Source organism: Bos taurus, chromosome 21 (genome assembly GCF_002263795.3).
Source record: "Bos taurus isolate L1 Dominette 01449 registration number 42190680 breed Hereford chromosome 21, ARS-UCD2.0, whole genome shotgun sequence".
In the NCBI taxonomy this organism is placed as follows: Eukaryota; Metazoa; Chordata; class Mammalia; order Artiodactyla; family Bovidae; genus Bos; species Bos taurus.
The window spans coordinates 55,299,993-55,321,317 of NC_037348.1; the positions used below are offsets into that span (position 1 = coordinate 55,299,993).

At 48.0% G+C, this 21,325-nt stretch overlaps 1 protein-coding gene across 15 annotated transcripts in view; it reads right to left on the bottom strand.

Moving 5' to 3' along the window:
- The window catches only part of PPIP5K1 (diphosphoinositol pentakisphosphate kinase 1), a 40,059-nt gene extending 22,090 nt beyond the window's left edge, over window positions 1–17,969 (bottom strand). For 5 of the 15 annotated variants that reach the window (XM_005222188.5, XM_005222185.5, XM_005222187.5 and 2 more), the window contains exons 1-25: window positions 17,937–17,969; window positions 12,272–12,367; window positions 11,826–12,000; window positions 11,192–11,387; window positions 10,652–10,742; window positions 10,340–10,425; window positions 9,883–10,037; window positions 9,648–9,749; window positions 9,023–9,184; window positions 8,755–8,876; window positions 7,478–7,579; window positions 7,170–7,256; window positions 6,973–7,048; window positions 6,748–6,857; window positions 6,579–6,661; window positions 6,062–6,193; window positions 5,768–5,889; window positions 5,305–5,487; window positions 3,414–3,555; window positions 3,000–3,223; window positions 2,561–2,688; window positions 2,237–2,351; window positions 1,961–2,068; window positions 1,218–1,334; window positions 898–1,062 (exon numbers count right to left, since the gene is read on the bottom strand). In XM_005222188.5, the coding sequence (XP_005222245.1) occupies window positions 898–1,062; window positions 1,218–1,334; window positions 1,961–2,068; window positions 2,237–2,351; window positions 2,561–2,688; window positions 3,000–3,223; window positions 3,414–3,555; window positions 5,305–5,487; window positions 5,768–5,889; window positions 6,062–6,193; window positions 6,579–6,661; window positions 6,748–6,857; window positions 6,973–7,048; window positions 7,170–7,256; window positions 7,478–7,579; window positions 8,755–8,876; window positions 9,023–9,184; window positions 9,648–9,749; window positions 9,883–10,037; window positions 10,340–10,425; window positions 10,652–10,742; window positions 11,192–11,387; window positions 11,826–11,972 (2,955 nt within the window). In that variant the 5' untranslated portion in view covers window positions 11,973–12,000; window positions 12,272–12,367; window positions 17,937–17,969. 15 annotated transcript variants of the gene reach the window in all.
- Window positions 17,970–21,325: the final 3,356 nt, after the last annotated feature.

The following is a 21,325-nucleotide window of genomic DNA, read 5'->3' on the forward strand; positions in this document are numbered from 1 at the left end:
TAGACACAAACTCCAAGCACAGCAGAACACAGGCCCAGGTTGATAAACCTCATCCAAACAAAGGGGAGACAGACAGAACTCCAGGCTTGATTCCCTTTCTGGAATGAGAGTATAGATAACTCTAAAGGGGTTAAATGAAAGTGTCATTTTTAGTAAAGTGATATTTACTACTATCAGAGCCATAATATTTACCCAAGACAGCAAGAAGATGGAGAGGGCTTGGCCTTTAATCAACTGGGGGGAATTGGGGGCAGGAGGAGAAGGGGACGACAGAGGATGAGATGGCTGGATGGCATCACTGACTCGATGGACGTGAGTCTGAGTGAACTCCGGGAGTTGGTGATGGACAGGGAGGCCTGGCGTGCTGCGATTCATGGGGTCGCAAAGAGTCAGACACGACTGAGCGACTGATCTGATCTGATCTGATTGTCCTCATTGCCAACTGTTTACTGAACATCTATATGATGATGAGTATTACTTGTATTCATATATTACAGATGAAAAAAATTGAGGCTTGGAGAAGCTGCCTGTCCAAGGTCACACAGCATCTATCAAAAGAGATTTTAGCCCAGAGTTCATGCTGTTTCTATTACATTCTCTTCATTTTCTTTTAAAGAACTGCCTTTTCAAATGCATCCAGAGGCCTCCTCCTCAATCTCATCTCTTGAAGTCCTTGTCTCTCAGATGGCCCTCACCAGCATCTCAGAAGGAGCCTCCAGCTTAAAGGAGCTTTATGGGGAGACCAGCTGTGAAAGTGACATTAAGGGTTACATATACATCAGGGGCAGGAGGACTCTGCTTAAGGTCCCGAGAATTCCACTGAAGGGATTCAGAGATTCACAGATATTGTCCCATGTGCATTTCTACTACTTCCTTCTCCCAGGCCCCTCCCATTACCTCCATGGAGCCGGCTTTGCGGTTACGAATGAGGGGTGATCTCTTTGGGAGGCCGGGGCCCTCAGAGGGCAGAGGCGAGGTCTGCAATGCTCTGTCTGGTTCATCTGATGCCTTCCCAGGGCACAGGTCCTCCACGCTGCCTTGGTCTGCTTTCCTCTCCTCATTCTACCCAACAGCAGGCACAGAAGGGAGAGGTGTTAATGGCCTCCAGCCTCCTACTCCAGTCTCTCCAATCCTTTCAACTTCCCTGTACTGTTTCCGAGTTTCCCACCACTTGGTTCCTAAATCCTCCCGTCCCAAATCCCAGCACTCTGACCCACCTCAGAAGAGGCTGGACGGAATCCACAGCCAGTGGGGGCACTGCCTTCTTCCTCTACACCTTTCACTCCAGGGCTGAAGTGCAATTCAACATGGAACCGCTCCTCCGACAAGGGATCCTACGGGGCATCACCAGAGGAAGGGGAAGTTAGCGAAGCTGAGTATGGTGGTGGAAGACCAGGCAGGGACGATGGAGAAACTCAAGAGGTCACATCCTCCTAGGGAGGGCTGAGGTTTCAGTGTCTCACCCTCCTCTACAGTAACAGCTCCCCACAGTCTAGTCTCATGGGATCCTCATGTCCTCACCTCCACGTGACTTTCCAACTTCCAGTTCTACAATGGAAGTAGAATGGGGAATCCCCCCCAACCATCTCCTACAGGAATTCAGCTTTGCTACAGTACACACAGCAGCACATTTAAAGGTATCTTTGGGGAGCCAGGTGAATAAGGTATATGTGTAACTGTTTGAGAGGAGAAACATTATTTTTTCTCATTATAACACCGTTCAAATTCCATGCCCTCCCTAATGTCAGAGCTCTGTTCTCTGGTATCTCTCTGACTCAACATCAACCCAGACCATGTCTTTCATTCCAGGGGGAACCTCCTGGACACGCTCTGCGTGCTGCACTTAGACACCACACGTAACTGGATTCCACAGATTCTAAGGATAAGAAAGTTTTCCCCTAAAAGGGGATGGAGGAGAAAGAAGGGGCCCCCTCCTCATCCTGCCCTGTTAGCTCCTCACCCGGGTGTTGTCCTCATAGAGCATGATGACAATCTGGGTCATGTAGTTGAGCTCTGAGATGGCACTGAGATATGCCAAAGCTCGCTGCCACTGTGTATCCTTGGTTTCCTGCCAAATGCGAGAAGAGGTGGGCCAGTGCCCAAGGACGAGGGCATCAGCAAATGGGCAGGGAGACATGGAAACTAGAGGAAGCTTGCAGTGAAAAAAATGAGGAGGAGAGTAAAAGAACGCTGGGACAGGAAGCTCATAGGCTGAGGGAAAAAGGAAGATCCTTACATCCAGAAGTCCCCCATAGCGGAAGACACTCAGTAGGGAGTGCACGTGGCTCTCACTGGTGAAGTAGAGACGTGTTCGAACATGGCGGCCTGGAGAGAGCACCCCTCGGGAGTACCTGAGACAACAGCCAGGTCACTCACACTGTCAGCCCATTGTCTTCCCGGCCCACCACAAACTCCCTCCTCCCGCCTCAAAGCCTCTCTCCTTTCCATCCCAGAACCCCCTTCCATTCTCGGTTCCCCAAGCGGTCCCGGCCTGGGTTCCTCCAGAGCTCCCTGACATGCCCCCTCCCTCCATCCAGCACCCCGCCCAGCCCTCCCTCACAGGGGATGCAGCTTGTTGACAGACTCATCCTCGTGGGTTCTCTGCAGGTCAAGCAGTATCTTCCGCAACAGTGGGAGACAGAAGCCCACGGCAATTTCCAGTTTCTCCTCCCGGCTGATCCCATATTCCTAGGGGCCACAGGCCAGGAATAAGCATCTCGACAAATCTCTTTTTCCTCTCACCTCATACTCCCAGGCCCAAGGTCATGCTTGTCTTCACCTCGGGTCTCGGGCTTCTTCCCAGTTCACCACATTCCTCCTCCCTAGGTTTCTCCCCAGTTAGCCTCTTCGGCTTCCTCAGAGCCAGTATTGTAGCAACTCAACTAATCCCTTCTCTAGCTTCTATCCCCTGGTCCCCACCGCATGCCTCCTTTCTGCCTTTTCTCTCCTTCCTGCCCAGTGCCCCTGGCCCCAGACTCGATCCCTTCCGTGAGACACACCTGGGGAATGACTACATCAGCCAGCGCCTTAGAGAGACGGAGCAGCTCTGCTGTGCCTTGAAGTCCCAGACTCCCATTGTGCTGTACATCATACTTGACACAGTCGTAGATGTCAGGGATCTTACTGATGTCATAGCGCCCACTCTTCTGCCGGAAGTCACGCTCCAGCTTGCTCCAACGCTGCAGCATCAGCTCTAGTGTCTCGCTGTGGTAGAGCTGCAGGTCTGGAAGGCAGACAGACAGTCAGAGAGAACCAGAGGCTTTACCTCTAACCGAAGGCCCTGGCACACCTGAAGCAGAGCTAGAGAGATGAGGATGACTTGTCTCAGACACGTAGGAGAGGGCACACGGTGGCCTGAGGAACCCATCCATACCCAAAACCCTGAAAAGGAAGACAGCAGTGTTCGAACTCACCTACAGACTTGGGGTCCTGCATCCGTTCCCGGATCTGGTGAGTGAGGTTTTCAATCAGGTCAAATACTTGATCACAGACCTTCACAGGATTCTGGATAACAGCCATGGAGCTGAGGAGGGAAGTGCTTCCAGTGGGAGCCAGCTGTGGAGAACAGAGACATGGAGAGCAAGACAGACTCAGTGCCAACTGCCCAGGCTCCTGTGCGCTCATCACAGAAACTGCCAGCAAACCGGCTCTGTCTGTCAGCTCGCTCCCCCAAGCATTCCCAGGCTTCTGGGAACACTAGCAGTTCCAGTGAGGGGACTGGCCTAGCATACAGCTACCTGAGAATGGGTCATCTTAAACGTTTTGAAGTCCAAGGAAATAAAACAGATCTAGGTCTTCTTGGGGCTTCTAAAATACTCAGAGAAAATGCTGGGGAATAATTCAATGCAAATCCCCACAGAATGTTTTCATGAGTGGATAATAGAAATGACATTATCTTATTCCTCTAAACAAGGTGCTAGCTTGAACCTAGAGCAGAGGTGCCGCCTCAGAACTAAGTCCAACTCAAGCATGTAGGATGGTCCCAGTCAATGAAGAACGGGGAGAGGGCGAGGAGACCGCAGGTGGAATGCACGCATTCTACCTCACTCCTCACAGGTTCCATTCTTGCTGGCCAAGGGTAGCAAGGCAAAAAGGAAAAGATGCCTTAGCATTTTTTGATTTGACATTGAACAATGACTTGGAAAATAAGGTAGCAAGGTCCTGCCCCTTTATCGAGGCCTGCTCAGAGAAGAACACAGAAAATGCTATTCTCTAGAACAGATCCTAAGCATCCGGGCAACTTTAAGAAAGACCCTGGAGAGAGGTCTCAGAAGAAGCTGAACCTGCCGCCACCTTGATCTTGGACTTCCAGCTTCCAGGACTGTGAGAAAATAAATATCTGTGGTTCAAGATAAAAAAAAAAAAAGAAAGACCCTAAGCAAGACCAGTTGAGCCTAGAATGGTGAGTGAGAAGATAAAAATGGTTTTTGTCTTAAGTTACTGAGTTTGGGGTGGTTTTTAATACAGCAGTAGACAAATTGAAAAATTCTTTTATTGAAAATCCTTGGGATCAGCTGTGTTTTGGAACTGAGAATTTTTTGGACTTTAAGAAGTTAATACAGAGCATATGCCATATGTTAGATAATACCTCCAGCAGGGCCTAGGTCATAACCAAACACTGTTCTATTTCTGCAGCAAAATGTATATGATTATTTTACACAAGATGGGATAAACAGGGATTAGAAAGAGTCTTATCATGTTGGATTTTGCTGCCAAAGGAGTATCTTCTTTTTAAATTTATTTATTTTTGGCTGCGCTGGGTCTCTGTTGCTGGGCTTTCTCTAGTTGTGGTGAGCAGGGGCAACTCTCTGGTTGTGATGCATGGGCTTCTCACCGCGGTGGCTTCTACTGTCTCAGAGCACAGGCTCTAGGGCATGCGGGCTTTAATAGCCGCAGCGCTCAGGCTCAGTGGTTGCCGTTCCCTGACTCGAGAGCACGGGCTCAGCAGTAGTCACGCATGGATTTAGCGGCTCTGAGGCATATGGGATCTTCCTGGATCAGAGACTGAATCTGTGTTCCCTGCACTGGCAGGTGAATTCTTAACCAATGGACCACCAGACTTCCCTGCCAAATGAGTCTTGGTGGCAAGGTTATAAAAATCTTTCTGATTTTCAAAATTCTAGATGACAGATTGTGGACCCATACTTACCTCAAAGGGTGGGCAAGGATTAAATGACTGAATGTATGGAAAGCATGTGAAACAGTGCCTGGCACATCATAAGTACCATTACTGATGGCTATTATTTAAAATTCTAGGACTTTGGAAGTGGGGTGTATTGGGCACAAAAATAGGGACAGCCTGACCTGATTGTAATCCTCAGGGCCAAAGGGCGCATCCTGCTGCAGAATGTGATGTAGCCGAGCCTTCACACGGTGCTGGCAGCTGCTCAGGGAATCCCCATCGCTGTCCAAGAGCCCGTTCATGTTGGCACTCTTCACCATTTGTACCAAAATGGGTGTCAACTCCCCTTCTAGAGCCAGAAGGCCCTGGAGGGAAAGCACGAAGTCCATCAAGTTTTCCTTCTATTCCACTTCCCCTAGGCTTCGATGGTCCCAGAGATCAAATGGGAGCTGGCTTGGGGGAGCTGGGGTGCAGATCAAGGGACCCATCCCATTAAATATTCTCAGTAGCATAGGATGTAGTCATACACAAGCAGAAACTCCTCTGAGTTGGCACACAAATCCTCTGAAATTTCCTGACTAGTTCTCCAAACTGTGCTTCTCTACCTAATGGAAGCTGGGACTGTGGGAGAACTAGAGTGAGCACCTTAGCAAAGGCTGCGGCAGTCATCTGGACACGGCCCTCATCAGAGGCGTAAATCTTGAGATCGTGGCGGAAAGTGCTATGGAGACGAAGCAGCCCACAGCCAGGAAAGCCAGCATAGTCACCTGGGGGCAAAGGGAAGACCAGAAATGGACAGCTATGCACACCCAAGAATGCGCCTTTCCCCTTTAACCTCCCCAATACCTCTGTCCCTTTGTTTCCTCAACTTACTCTCTAATCATCGTATCTCAGCCCTGCTATGTATCTACACCTCCCCGGCCCCCGCCAGACACTCACCCTGTCCTCCAGGGTACATGCAGCGGAAAGCTCGCCCCAGTTCCTCAGCCTGAACACGGCCAGCCGGGGTCAGTTCTCCACCCCACTTCAGTACCAGCAAGAGGGATGGGGCCAGGGCCTCCCGCTGTGTATCTGCAGGAATAAGAGGGAGTGAACAGGTCTAGACCTAAGGAAAACAGTGTGTGCTTAGTCACTCAGTGGTGTCTGACTCTTGCAACCCCATGGACTGCAGCCCACTAGGCTCCTCTGTCCATGGGATTTCCCAGGCAAGAATACTGGAGTGGGTTGCCATTTCCTCCTCCAGGGGATCTTTTCGACGCAGGGATTGAACCAGCATTTCCTGCATTGCAGGCAGATTCTTTACTGTTGAGAAAGTGTGGAAGCACAAGGAAAACAGTGGGGACATCTAAATGCTAAGTCTTCTGAGGAGCCCAGAAAGGTGATTTGGGAGAGAGGTCATCTAAAGGTTCAAGAATAAAAGATGTGAGTAGTAAAGGAAAGAACTGTTATGCCTCACCTTGCCCCTCATTAGAAGCTTTTACTCCATGAGGGTAGTAAGTCAGCTGCACCTTCCGGTTGATGCCTGAGAAGTGACCGTACCTGCAGGATAAACTCACAGTTTGCTTTCTACCCCAGCGCCCAATTCTTATGGCTATTGACACCCTTTTTCCTATTCCCTTTCTCACATCTCCAGCACAGATTTTAACTGCTCCAATTTCCCCGTCTTCTCCTCGATCTCACCACCTGGTTCTTTCTCCAGTTCAGCCAATAGCAGCCGTGTGATGTCCAGCACCTCCTGGAGGAAATAATAGGGTGTCCACGCAGGAGGCCAAGTCCTGGCTGGCTAGGCTTTCATCCTGGCCTCTGTCTTTTCATAGCACTGCTCCTGCCAGCCAGATTCATCATCTTACCTGTAGCTGCTCTGGCCGCTTCAGTTTTAATTTCCCTGTCTTGTAACCACCATGTTTTTCGAATAGACTAAAAAATCTGAAGAAAGGAGGAGAAGCTTCAGTAAGGGCTGAGAAAGGCAAAAAACCTCTGGGAGGTGCCCCTCCCCATTTCCCTTACAAAAACCTATTTGTCTAGATTAGAACACTCGGCTTTTTACCTTGGGTGTGTCACCTCCATCTTCATCTTCTGCTTGGGTGTACGATCCCCATGACGAATGATTGCAATGACACAACGAAGTTCCATCCTAAGACAGGGAATGCTGTTAGAGACACTTCCCCATCCCACCCCACACCGCCACCCATTTCATCCTACTCGCCATGTCAAAGAACACAGGAAAGACTATCTGAGATGAGGAATACAGGTAGGCTCCACCGGTCAGATGGCACAGGGGCAGGAAGTGACCACTGGTCTGACTTAGATGTCTTAAGTGGTTACTCCAGATTTTTAATTTTTACTTTTGCTCACATAGTGCCAGAAGTGGTAGGGACAATGGGAATGTCCTCAGCCTCCATGGGGATGGACCACGGGATCTGGAACTGTGGGGCAAGCTCCCGCATTATGGTGTTCCTAGAAGGGGAAACATGAAGAACCCACGTGAATATGAATGAACCAGAGCTACACATCTGAATGAAGTTCAAAAAAACTAACAATATGTTAATATAAAATCTAAATACATGCAAAAAAAAATCCCTATATTTGTAATAAAGATTGTGTTTACCTCTGGGTGGGAGGGGAGGGGATGTTATTAGTAAGGGTTATGTAGGGGCTTCAATTCTATGTGCTTGCTTTTTTTGTTGTTGTTGCACCACACAGCTTGTACGATCTTAGTTCTGTGACCACGTATTGAACCTGGGCCCTCAGCAGTGAAAGTGCCAAGTCCTAACCACTGGGATACCAGGGAATTCCCTCAACTATATTCTTAATATTTTATTTCTTAAGCTCAATGGTGAATATACCGATACTCACCATAGCCATCATTCCTTAAACATTTTTTAATGTTTTACATATTAAAAAGTCAAGTTGAGAGTGTTATGGTATGATCACATTTAGCACAATGAATGGTCTGTTTATATACAGAAGAAAAAGACATATTGTTATGTCTAAAACAGTTAACAGTAATTCCCTGTGGGGAGAGCCATGTTGGGAAGGCAAGAGAGTTGAGGAGCCCTTTCTCTACTTTCCTTTTTCACTTTTAAATCATTTTTACAGCATTTAAAGTACAGGCAGACCTCAGGGACATTGAGAGTTCCGTTCCAGACCACTGCAATACAGTGAATATCTCTATAAAGTGAGTCACAGGAGTTTTCTTGTTTGGCAGTGGATATGAAAGTTACCGTAGTCTAGTAAGTATGCAATAGTATTATGTATAAAAAAAACAATATACATACATTAATTAAAAAATACTTTATTGCTAAAAAGTGCTAACCATTATCTGAGCCTTCAGCAAGTTCTAATCTTTTTGCAATAGTAACATCAAAGATCACTGATTGCAGATCACTATGACAAGCATAACAAGAAAAATACTGTGAGAATTGCCAAACTGTCACACAGAGACATGAAGTTAGGAAATGCTGTTAGAAAAATGGTGAAAATAGACTTGCTCAAAGGTTGCCACAAACCTTCAAAATGTAAAAAAACACAATACCTGCAAAGTTCAACAAAACAAGGTGTCTTTAAAGTAAAACTTTGCTATTCTCCTCTTTAAGCCCATTCTCCCCAGCCCAGACCACTGTGTCCCTTACCCTAGAATCTTGGCACAATCATCATAGTATTTCATTGAATTCTTGACAAAACTGAAGCCATTGACATCACACACAAAGGAGTGACCATTGGCACGGAGGAGATCAAAACCACAAACTGTTTGCTGCAAGGGGAAGAAGGGAAGATGAGAACAAGAGGGCCACGCTTCCTTCTCAGCTTCGCCCCACCAACCTCTCCCTCATGCCACAGCCCCTCCCCTGCACCCCTCCTGCTCCTGCACAACCTCCCTACCAAGGGGCCTCCCTTCACCTTAAAAGCTACGCAGACTTTCCTGGCCACCAGCTTTTCCATGGCGGTCAGCATGACTGGATATCGAATCTCTTTTCCCTCACTGTCTCGTTCAACCTTCCCATCCAAAGCTGGAGATTTTCTGGCTTCAGCATGGGCATAGTCTGGCCCCACTGTGTACACCTGCAGGTACATAGCATCACTGAGTATGCCCACAGCTCACCCTGTATATGAGAAGGCAATATGAGCGTCATGTCTGTAGGCTAGTTTCCCAGGAAACATAAACAAAACAAACAAATCCCCTGAGTATTAAGAACAAGAAGACTGACTTTTTTTTTTTTTTAACTGAGATGGAACTTCAGTATCATTATGAAAGTTTCTCCATGGGACTCTAAAACTATTGCCTAGTCCTTACTAAGAAATAACTTACCAACGTTATTCCATTTTTCACATTACCCTTGCCCTCACTCTGATAGTGACAATATAAATACCTACTTCCCCAATCCTTGTCTTCACCTGCATATGAAAGCCAATCCCATTCACACTTTATTTTCTATAACTGCTTCCCTACACTTCTACTTGCTTCACAAGCACCCCACCCCACTCAGACATTTATAACCTCTTAAATCCCCATATCCACCATAACCTTGACATCTGTGCCATCTGTTGGCATAAACTCCTCATAGATGTATGAGCCTGTCTTTCGGACGCTGCTCTCTGGAGAGTAAACACTGCTTCGGCTGCCAATCTTCAGGAGAAAAAGGAAGGGGAAGGAAAAAAAAAAAGGTTGCCTCTAACTTGTCCCCAAGTCTTCCAGCTTCCCTTCCCACAACTTCATTCTTGCTCATCTACTTTTCTGCCTCCCCGGATATCTCCCACACCTTACGGAAGAGGCGCTGGCTTCCTCCTCCAGCTGAGCTGGGGTAGTAGATGTAAACGTTGTGGTCCTCTGCACTCACGGGCTTCTCCACAAAGGGCTTGGGGAAGACGGCTCCATTTACCTCCACCTGGTCTTCACCCTCTATCAGGTTGCACTCTGAAAGGTCGGTGTGTGGTCATTCCTAGGGCCCAAGAATGCTTCCAACTCCCAACTTCTCTGAGTTTTAATCTCCATCACCCTCAAATTTCTATGACCATACTTTAATAATAGATATGGTAACTAACATCTGTATACGAGGTCTCAGATTCTGTCCAAAGACCCATGGCTCTAGCTCTACCCGTAGTCCAGTAACCAAAGCCTCACAGAGACAGGCGGCACATAGCTGTCTCAAGAATGGAGAACTGGGCTCAGTCACAGAAAGCGGGGCAGCGTAGGACTGGACAAGGCCAGGTACTCACCCTCAGGCCGGGCAGGGTCACGGTTGAGCACAGCGTATCGAGGCAGGTCAATACCCTCCTCCTGCAGGATCCGGTACACCTCCCTCCTGTTACCCCCGAATAAATTAGCTGAGAGAGGTGGGGGCAGGTGACAAGGGGAGAGGCTAGGGATTTCATTCACTCAGGAATTGGGAGACACCCGTGTATAGAACTCAAGAGGGTTTGGTATAACAATTCGGCATGTTTGTTTGACTCTGCCCCTCCCAGAGTGGGTTCTCTAAAACAGGCGTGATCTCGGGGCTGCCCATCCCCCCAGTCAACAGAAAGCTGTACCTATCCTGGATGTAATACTGCATAGCCAGGTCATTGATAAGAAAAGGGTTTCGAAGCTTGGAGTAAGCAACAGCTTTGTCCAGGGGAAAGCCTGGGATGGAGAGAGGAAATAGAGAGGTGGAAGAAAGAAGGAGAGAAACAGTGAGAAAACAGCAAGAGAAACAGAGAAATGTGTTAAAGCTATTCGTTGCCACTGAGCTCCACAACCCGTCCAACCCAGCACTCATCCTCCTGCCCAACTTCGCAAGTCTAGAAAATCCATCAGGAAAAAAGCAAAACAGAAACTACTTGTAGGGTCCTTCCAGAGACCGATTTTGTCAGAGATCCGAAGAAACTTACAGAGCTTTCCTGAGGTTTGAATATGGGCTTTACACTAACCCCAGCAACTTCTCCAAGATGTAGGAAAAGCAAATCCCTTTGCACTGTTCTCTAGTGTCGGGAAGAGAGGACGACTTCTTTACTATTTGACAGTAAGAGCCTCATTTCCCAGTCCAGCATTCCCAACACCACTCCTTCCCATTTTCCTTCACAGACACCAACCTTTGGAGTGGAAGGAGATGAGGCAGTGGCAGGATGGCCAGTTTTCCACAGGTTCATTGAGGATCACGTCTTCTCCCAGGATGATAACAGTCAGGTAGTCAAACCTGCAGAGTCGCTCTAGGATCTGGGTCATTGGCTTGGACTTGGATTTCTTGGTCATGGCACAGATGCCAACAATGATCTGAGGTTCAGGAGGCTACCAGGAGGAAGTGCCATCAGGAACTTAGGAACTTCTCACCTGAACCGCCTTTAGCAGGGAACACTGCCTCATCATCTCCTTAGGGCAGAGTTTCTTGTCAGGACTTTGGACTTAGGGGGTCAAGGTTGTCTCCTAACTCAGGCCTAGACTGGGGTTCCTGCAGGGATTCCTCCTGCCACAGTGCAATACGTATACTCAGGCAGAAGAGTCAGAGAACCAATAATCATGAGACAACAGGAGGCGGACACAAGCAGAGGGGCTTCAGGGAGCGGCAGTCTAACCAGTCTCCACTGCCCTTCCCTTTCATCAAGAGGGCCTGTTTGTGACAGGGAGTCTAAGCATTTGGGAAGATTGGGAGGAGGTGTCTTAATCCTATGGAATCTCCACTATGGCGGGGGTCCCAACACCAAGTGACATCATGCCCCCTAATCTTACCACTTCATCCTCCTCATCCTCAAGGAGCTCGCTGTCACTCTCTTCTGGCCTCATGCCGAGTCCACGGGTGCCCAGCCCCTCATCTCCAGCTCCGAGGAAGAAGTGGGCTGTGGCACTCTCGCCCTCACTGGCCGGCAGTGACCACATCCCCGCCGGAGCACCCACTCATCCCGCCCTGAAATGGAGGGGATCCCCTTTAGCTCAGAATCCAAGTCCCACAGTAGAGGGTGGGGGTGGGGGATGGGGAATGAGAAAATAAGAGGGAAATACAAGGGGAAACAGGAAACAAAGCTACAGTGACAAGGATCAACAGGGAAGGAGGCACATGGGCTGTGACTGGCAATGACTAAAGATCCCCAAGAGAAAATCAAGGTTTCCCTTTTTTTCCCTGCTCACCCCACCCCCAACCAGGAGCCTGGGATGAGAATTACTGGATTAACCCTTACCGTGCTGGCATGTCCCTGATTCTGCCAGCAGGAAAAATCATTAACTCCAGCAGCAAATGCGAAAGGCAGTTCTTCATGGAGGGCCACTGTTGATTCCTACCATAAGAAAAGAAGGTTAGAATGACATTTCAAGTTCAGATTCACTCGAAATCTTCCCAGCCCTCCTCTACCTCCCAACGGCAAAAAGCAGAGACATCGCTTTGCCCACAAAGATTGGTGAAGTCAAAGCTATGGTTTTTCCAGGAGTCATATATGGATGTGAGAGTCGGACCATAAAGAAAGCTGAGCATCAAAGAATTGATGCTTTTGAATTGTGGTGCTGGAGAAGACTCTTGGGAGTCCCTTGGACTGCAAGGAGATCAAAATAGTCAATCCTAAAGGAAATCAACATTCATTGGAAGGACTGATGCTGAAGCTGAAGCATGCTGAAGCTAAGCTCCAATACGTTGGCCACCTGATGCGAAGAGCTGACTCACTGGAAAAGACCGTGATGCTGGGAAAGACTGAGGGCAGGAGGAGAAGTGGGTGACCGAGGATGAGATGATTGGATGGCATCACCAACTCACTGGATATGAATTTGTGCAATCTCCAGGAGATAGTGAAGGACAGGGAAGCCTGGCATGCTTCAGTCCAGGAGGGGCGTCACAAAGAGTCGGAAATGACTTAGCAACTGAACAACAACAACAATTCAAGAGCAGAGGAATGAGAGAGCTCAGTTGCTTTTGCTCTTCACCTCTATCTTCGTTCCTACCAAGGACTAACTCAAAAAAAACATTGATTGATTGATGAGGGCATTGATTGATATGTTCTAAGCATTGTACAAGAACATTAAAATCCCTTTGCCCTGACTCTCCTTCATCTACTTTACCTTAAAAGAAAGACACCCAATTCCAGAAAATCTGTTCAAGAAAAAAGGTCTAGTGCTATTTGGGAAATTCAGGATACAGGCATCCACACAACAGGCCCCAACCCATTCTCAAACTGAAATTTCAATTTTCTCTCCACCGTCATAGGGTACACAGACACAAGGCTGGTCTAGGCCAAGGTCCTTCATAACAGAAGTTACAATGAGGGAAAAAAAAAAATCCTACCTAGAGCCATTATCAGTGAGAATTTTTTTTTTTAATAATTTTATTTATCTGTTTTTGGCTGTGTTGGGTCTTCCTTGCTGAGAGGGCTTTTCTCCAGCTGCGGCGAGTGGGGGCTACTCTCTAGTTGCAGTTCGAGGTTCTCATTGCAGAGGCTTTTCTTGTCGTGGAGCATGGGCTCTACGGCGCAAGGGCTTCAGTAGCTGCAGCATGTGGGCTCCGTAAGTGCAGTTCCTGGGCTCTAGAGCACAAGTTCAGTTGTGACAGGCGGGCTTTGTTGCTCCGTGGCTTGTGGGATCTTCCCAGATCAGGGATCGAACCCGTGTCTCCTGCATTGGCAGGCAGATTCTTTGCCACTGAGCCACCTGGGAAGCTCTGGTAATATCTTAAGAGTTAAAATTGAATTAGAACAACCTGGAAGGTCCACTTTTGTACACATATAGAAGTAGTGGTTCTTAACTAACTGTGATTATACTGTGCAATAAACAATTGTCAGGAGACACTTTTGGTTATCACAACTCGGCAGGTGCTATTGGCATCTACTGAGTAGAGGCCAAGGATGCTGCTGAAAATTCTAAAAGGCATAGCATATACCTCCACAACAAAGAATTGTCCAGTCCAAAATGTGAGTGGTGCCGAGGCTGAGAAACTCCCTGTAGGGAAATTTTCCCACGTAAGAAGACATGTACAAGAATATTCATAACCTACTGTTGGTAAGGGTAAAACCTAAGAACAATTCAGATGTCAAAAGTTAAAGAATGATAAATATAATGTAGTATACACAAATGGTTGACTAATAGCAATTATTAAAAATGAATCAAGGGCAGGGTTCCCTGGTGGTCTAGGGTTAAGAATCCATCTGCCAAAGCAGGAGACTTGGGTTCTATCCCTAACCCAGGAAGACCCCACGTGACTCTGAGCAGCTGAGCCTGTGGGCCACAACTATTGAGCCTGTGCTCTAGAGTCTGGGAACCGCAACTACTGAGCCCATGGGCCACAACTGCTGAAGCCCGTGTGCTGTAGAACCTGTCCTCTGCAACAAGAGAAGCCGCCACACTGCAACTAGAGACAAGCTCCCACTCCCCACAACTAGAGAAAAGCAAAGAAAACCCGCACTGCCTCCCCACAAAAAAAGAGAGAATTGGGGGATAAATTAGGAGCTTTAAGATTAAGATATACACACTGCTGCTGCTATGCTGCTAAGTCACTTCAGTCGTGTCCGACTCTGTGCGACCCCACAGACGGCAGCCCACCAGGCTCCGCCGTCCCTGGGATTCTCCAGGCAAGAACACTGGAGTGGGTTGCCATTTCCTTCTCCAATGCATGAAAGTGAAAAGTGAAAGTGAAATCACTCAGTCGTGTCTGAGTCTTAGCGACCCCATGGACTGCAGCCTACCAGGCTCCTCCGTCCATGGGATTTTCCAAGCAAGAGCACTGGAGTGGGGTGCCACTGCCTTCTCCATACACACTACTATATATAAAATAACTAAACAACAAGGACCAACTGCATAGTACAGGGAACTATACTCAATATCTTGTAATAATCTATAATGAAGGGACTTTCCTGGTGAGTCAGTGCCTAAGACTCTGCTCACAATGCAAGTAGCCCAGGACTGATCCCTGATCAGGGAACTAGATCCCACATGCCACAACTAAAGATTCAGAGTGCTGCAACTAAGACCTGGTGCAGCCAAAAAACAAACAAACAAATAAAAAAACCTATAATGGAAAAGAATCTGAAAAAAGTATATATATATATATGTGTGTGTGTGCATACATATATATATGGATATATATATATGGATCATTTTGGTGTACACCTGAAATTAACACACATTGTAAATTATCCTTCAATTTTTAAAAAATGAATCAAAGCTATATAAAACATGAATAGCTTCCAAATGCAAACTGCAGAAATATACATGAAGGACAATTCTACTTGTACAAATAAAAATACTACAAATGTTTATGACTGCATACATAATTAGATACATCTGTTAATACTAAATCGTGGGAACAGAAGTACCTGTTATTCTTTTCTCCCAAAATGAAATTGAGTCATATCATCAATTTTCTACGTTCTGCAAAAGTTCTCAGAAATACTGACCAATGGATCTAATGAAAGCCACAAACTCCGTTAAGTAAATGGAATGATTTAGTCTTATAGACTTGTACAGTAGTCCTCAATAATTCCTTTCTGTATTTTTATTTTAAATCCTTACCCTTCACGTGAACTCTGAAGCTTTGATTAGAAAGCCACAGCTAATCTTTATACAGATCCTGACCTTTCTAGTCTTCACCACCTGCTTTTCTCTGTTGTTCCACCACCAGACAACGCTCTCCTTAGACTTAACATTTCCAGTTGTGCACCGCAGGTCTTACACATACACACCCCTCCTGATTACAGGCTATTTCTTTGAATTCCATTCTAGTGACCTGACCCAGTTTCCATGACTTGTGACATTCTCAAGGTCCCTGTACAGTTTAAGCAAGCCGAAGTTTGTGGCAGGCTTTATCCTTTCTCCGAAGCAGGAGCTTTTTCTATGTCTAAGATTCCTAACCCTTCACACTTTCTGCCACTAAGCCCTTCCTGGTTTGCTACTGAATGTACACTATCACATTCTTGAAGTTCTATTTTAACTCTCTAACAGGAGATGGTAATAGAATAGCAAAGGAAAATGTGTTCACAAATGTGGAGCTGAAGGAACATGAAAGGTCTAAATTCATAGTTAACAAAGCAGAAATAGAAGCCTGACAGAAATAGCCATGAAATAAGCCAGGATTTATTTAGATGTACCTCTGGGAGAAGCTGGGCTTTAACGCGGTGTTCCAACAGCCACAGCCGGTTTCTGTGCTCTTCTCCCCTTCCTCCTCTCTCTTTCCTAATACTTTGTTGCAAAAGAAAACTTCAGACCCTACACTCAGCTAAAGGGCAAGTCTTACTGGGGCAATGTGGAAGGGAGAGAGGGAGGGAGGGAGGAGACAGTAGGTAAGGACAGGGAGGGGCAGGGGCACAATCTCCTCAGGAACATCTATGTCAAACTGGATCTAGAGAAGGGATGTGTTTTCCCTGGTGGCTCAGATGTTGAAGAACCTGCCTGCAACACAGAAGACCCAGGTTTGAAGAGAGGGGATAGAAGGGAGGGTTCTGTGCCATGCTTAGTCGCTTCTGACTTTGTGACCCTATGGACTGTAGCCCGCCAAGCTCCTCCATCCCTGGAATTCTCCAGGCAAGAATACAGGAGGGGATACCCATCCCTTCTCCAGGGGAATCTTCCTGCATTGCAGGCAGATTCTTTACCCACTGAACTACCAGGGAAGCCCAGAAGGGAGGGTAGGTGGTTTAGTCCCTAAGTTGTGTCCGACTGTTTGTGACCCCATGGACTGTAGCCTGCCAGGCTCCTCTGTCCAAGGGATTTCCCAGGCAAGAATACTGGAGTGGGTTGCCATTTCCTTCTCCAGAGGATTTTCCCGACCCAGGAATCAAACCCAGGTCTCCTGCATTGTGAGCAGATTCTTTACTGACTGAGGGAGGGTAAACTGTGTTAATTTCTTTCTCCCTTAGAATTTAGGGCTGCTTGCCTAGTCCTCTAATTTCTTTAACCACCATGCACTTGTTGCAGGGCCCCATTAGTGGTGAAAGAGAAACGTCAGTACAGAGTCCAGGCAGAAATCTTTCCAACACAGTTAAAACTCCTCAGACCATCAACACTGCCTTCTTCAACAGTGGACCCCTTAGTTCCTACTTGATACAGGTTTTGTTTGTTTGTTTTGGATGCAGACTTGAATGATTCATACATACCCTTTTTCTGCCACCGATGAAATGTGCTGATGCCCTTGTTCTCTGTATCAACTCCCTCATATCGCTTTCTTTTTCCTACTTGCTAAAATGACTCTTCCTTGACTCCCTGAACTACCGCTCTCTCCTCCTTCACTGATCAACTGATCCAATGAACAATCCGACTAACCCTCTCCCTCACTGCCTCCCCAACCTTAGGTAGTCGTTCAAACCCCGATGAGTCACCGCACTTGGTAACAAATTTACTTGGAACCCTCAGTGCTTTCCACCCCCCACCTCCACAGGCTGTCTGTGGGCCACTCTCCCCACGCGCCCTCCCTCCAGGGTCACCTCCCTCCTCTCTCCAACAATCCCCTTCCTCCAGCCGGCTCTCCGGTCCGACTCCACTCCCACCTCGCCTCACGCGGACCTGCCCACTCTGACCCTCTCCCCTGCAGACGCCCTGGCTCGGCAGGACCCCTCTTCCTCACGCAGACCTCACGCGCCCATCTCTTCTCTCGCGGACCCCCCTCCTCCGCGCTCTCCTCACTCCGCTCCCGGTCCCGATTACCACCGCCCATCCTGACTCCTCTAGCCTTTGCCCGCCCCCGCCTTCCCCGCCTCACTCTCCCTTCGCTGACATTGAGGCCTCTCGGCTGCCTCCCTTCCCAGAGCGGCCCCCCGGCCACTACCAACCAGGGCCCTCAGCACCAACGGAGCCCACTCCACCCAAGCCCACCCCCTCAGATACCGCCCCCAGCCCCCAGCCACTCCCCCACCGCCCCGGGCCCTCACTCACCCGCCTCCCCGCGCTCGCGCAGCCGAACCTGCCGGCAGCGACACCTGACAGCGGCCCAATCAAAGCGCAACTTCTCTTCGGTGCCACCAATCAGCGGAGGGCGCGCACCGGCTGCGGAGTCAGGCTGCGTTGGCCGGCGCTTCTGCGCGGAGGCGGGTGGCCTCTAGTGGCTCTAGGGAGGAAGTGCAACCTGACGTTCTTTCTCCGATTTCTAACTGCGTCGCCACAGTCCATACGCTTGATCTCTTAGAGACTTTCCAGTGAGATGAAGTGAGGGGTGGGGGGAGCAAGATGCAGAGAAAAAGGCAGAGTCTGTTGCCATTGCACCTCCTTGAGGACAAAACCAGGTCTTCTGTTTGTCTTGTAAAATAAAACGGGATATGATACATGTGGTGGTGGTCGTTGTTCAGTCGCCCAGTCGTGTCCAGCTCTTTGTGACCCCATGGACTGCAGCATGCCAGGTCTCCCTGTCCCTCACCATCTCCTGGAGTTTGTCCAAGTTCATGTCCATTGCATCGGTGATGCCCTCCAGCCATCTCATTCTCTGATGCCCTCTTCTCCTTCTGCCTTCAGTTTTCCCCCAAATCAGGGACTTCTTCAGTGAGTTGTCTGTTAGCATCAGATGACCAAAATACTGGAGCTCCAGCTTCAGCATCAGTCCTTCCCGTGAATATTCAGGGTTGATCTCCCTTAAGATTGACTGGTTTGATCGCTTTACTGTCCAAGGGACTTTCAGGAGTCCTCCAGCACCACAGTTCAAAGGCATCGATTCTTTGGTATTCTGCCTTCTTTATGGTCCAGCTGTCACAACCACATGTGACCACTGGGAAGACCATAGCCTTAACTATACAGACTTTTGTCAGCAGAGTAATGTCTCTGATTTTCAACACACTAGGGATCCAATAAATGTACATTGCAAATGTTAACAGAAGAGTGAAAGTGGTTCTGGAGACAAAAACAGAGACAAATCAGAAATTTGAGAGATGGAAGAGAGACTTAAAAGGAGACAATAAAATGGACAGACTCCTGTGCAGCCTTGGACAAGTCAGTGAATTTCCCTCAGCCTCTCTTTTCTCACTTGTGAGAGAGTAGGACTGGAAACTCTAACTCACAGGGTACTGATTACATGAAAGCCTTTTGCATGTGTTTGTATTGTTATCTTTGCATCCTCACTCAGGTTTCCCTGGTCAAGACAATTCCAAGTTCTTTTACAAAGCAAGTTTGTGTGCCGGAAGCTCTGTGAGGCCAAACTGAAAGGCCAGAGATTGGAACAGAGAAAGTTTTATTGCAAGGCCAAGCAAAGAGAACAGGTGACACATGCCCCCAAACCCCAAATGCTTCGAAGGTTTTCGAGGAAAAGGTTTTATAGGCAAAATTCCGGGTGAGGGCTGCAGGTATGTTACTTTCCTCTGATTGGTGAGTGGTGAGGTAATAGGGCAGTGCTCCAGGAATCTGTTATTCAGCCTGAAGTTACCGTCTTCCACCTGGGGGTGGGGTTGGGAGGTGGCTTGTGTGTGTACTCGGTCACTCAGTTGTGTCCAATTCTTTGCAACCCCATGGACTGTAGCCCACCAGGCTCCTCTGTCCATGGGATTTTCCTGGCACAAATACCGGAATAGGTTGCCATTTCCTCCTCCAGGTGATCTTCCCAACCAGGGAAAATCAAACCCATGTCTCCAGCATTGGCAGGCAGATTCACTGAGTCCAGTGTAATCAACTTGCCACTAGGTAACTGGCAAGGGAGGAGGCTTTGTTCCTGTAGAACTAAGCATATTGTTATGTATATTCCTTTAGGAGAAACCAGGATCCTACTTTAACTGCTGCACTATAGTTTATATATATATAATTTTTAAAAATGTATTTGGCTGTTCTGGGTCGTCACTGCTATGTGGGCTGTTCTCTAGTTGTGGCCAGCAGGGGTTACCCTCTAGTTGCAGTGTGCAGGCTTCTCATTGCGGTGGCCTCTCTTGCTGGGTCACCAGGGAATGGTGGCTCAGCAGTAAAGAATCCAATGAGGGTTTGATCCCTGGGTCGGGAAGATGCCCTAGAGGAGGAAATGGCAACCCACTCCAGTATTCTTTCCTGAGAAATCCCACGGACAAAGGAGCCTGACAGGTTACAGGTTACATGGGGTTGTATCTAAGGGTCAGATATGACTTAGGGACTAAACCCCCACCCCTACCACCTCTTGCCGCAGAGCACAGGCTCTAGAGCAGAGGGCTTCAGTAGTTGCAGCTCCTGGGTTTAGTTGTCCCGCAGCATGTGGAATCTTCCCAGACCAGGGATCTTCCACCTGGGGGATGGGACCTTCCACCTGCATTGGCAGGCAGGTTCTTTACCACTGAACCACCAGGGAAGCCCCTGTGAAACAGAAGGGAAGGAGGCAGGGCACAACCTTTAAAGAATGACATAGCCTGAGGTCACAACATAAACTGATTTCAGTATGAAGTGAAGTCGCTCAGTCAGGTCTGACTCTTTGCGACCCTGTGGACTGTAGCCCTCCAAGCTCCTCAGTCCATGGGATTCTACAGGCAAGGATACTGGAGTGGGTTGCCATTTCCTTCTCCAGGGGATCTTCCCAACCCAGGGATCGAACCCAGGTTTCCCGTATTGCAGGCAGACGTTTAACCTCTGAGCCACGAGGGAAGCCTTGATCTTCAGTATACACTCCCTCCTAGTAACACATCAGCAAGCTAAATGACACACCCAGAGGTTCCATGACAGTTCCAAGGTCAACCATCAAAGATCAAAAGTGGGTGGTAGCCCAATGACTGGAAATCTCCACCCCTTCCCCCCAAATAGTTGGAATAATCCTCACATTCATTAGCCTTTGAAATTACCCAGCCCATAAAAGCTAACCAGGGGGGCTGTCCCCTGGTGGCTCAGATGGTAAAGAATCAGCCTGCAGTGCAGGAGACCTGGGTTCGATCCCTGGGTTGGGAAGATCACCTGGAGAAGGGAATGGCTATCCACTCCAGTATTCTTGCCTGGAGAATTCCATGGACAAAGGATCCTGGCAGGCTGCAGTCCAAGGAGTCGCAAAGAGTCGACACAACTGAGCAACTAACACTTAAAAGCTAATCACACTACATTTTGATGCTTCACTTGCCCTCTTCTGAAGGCCCACACTCAGTGGACTGTGTTTCTCTCTGAATAAATCCACTTCTTATCACTTTGTCTCTCATTGAATTCTTTCTGTGATAAGATATCAAGAACCTGAGCCTCATTAAGTGCTGAAACCAGTTCTGTGACTTCAGTTGGAAGACCATTGGCTGGGTTTGTGTCCCAGCCATGTGGGTTCAAGTCCCAGACTGGCTTTTGGCTAAGTTTGAGTCCTGGTACATGAGTTCAAGTCCCAATCTGAGGTAAACTGTTTCACCTGCACTATA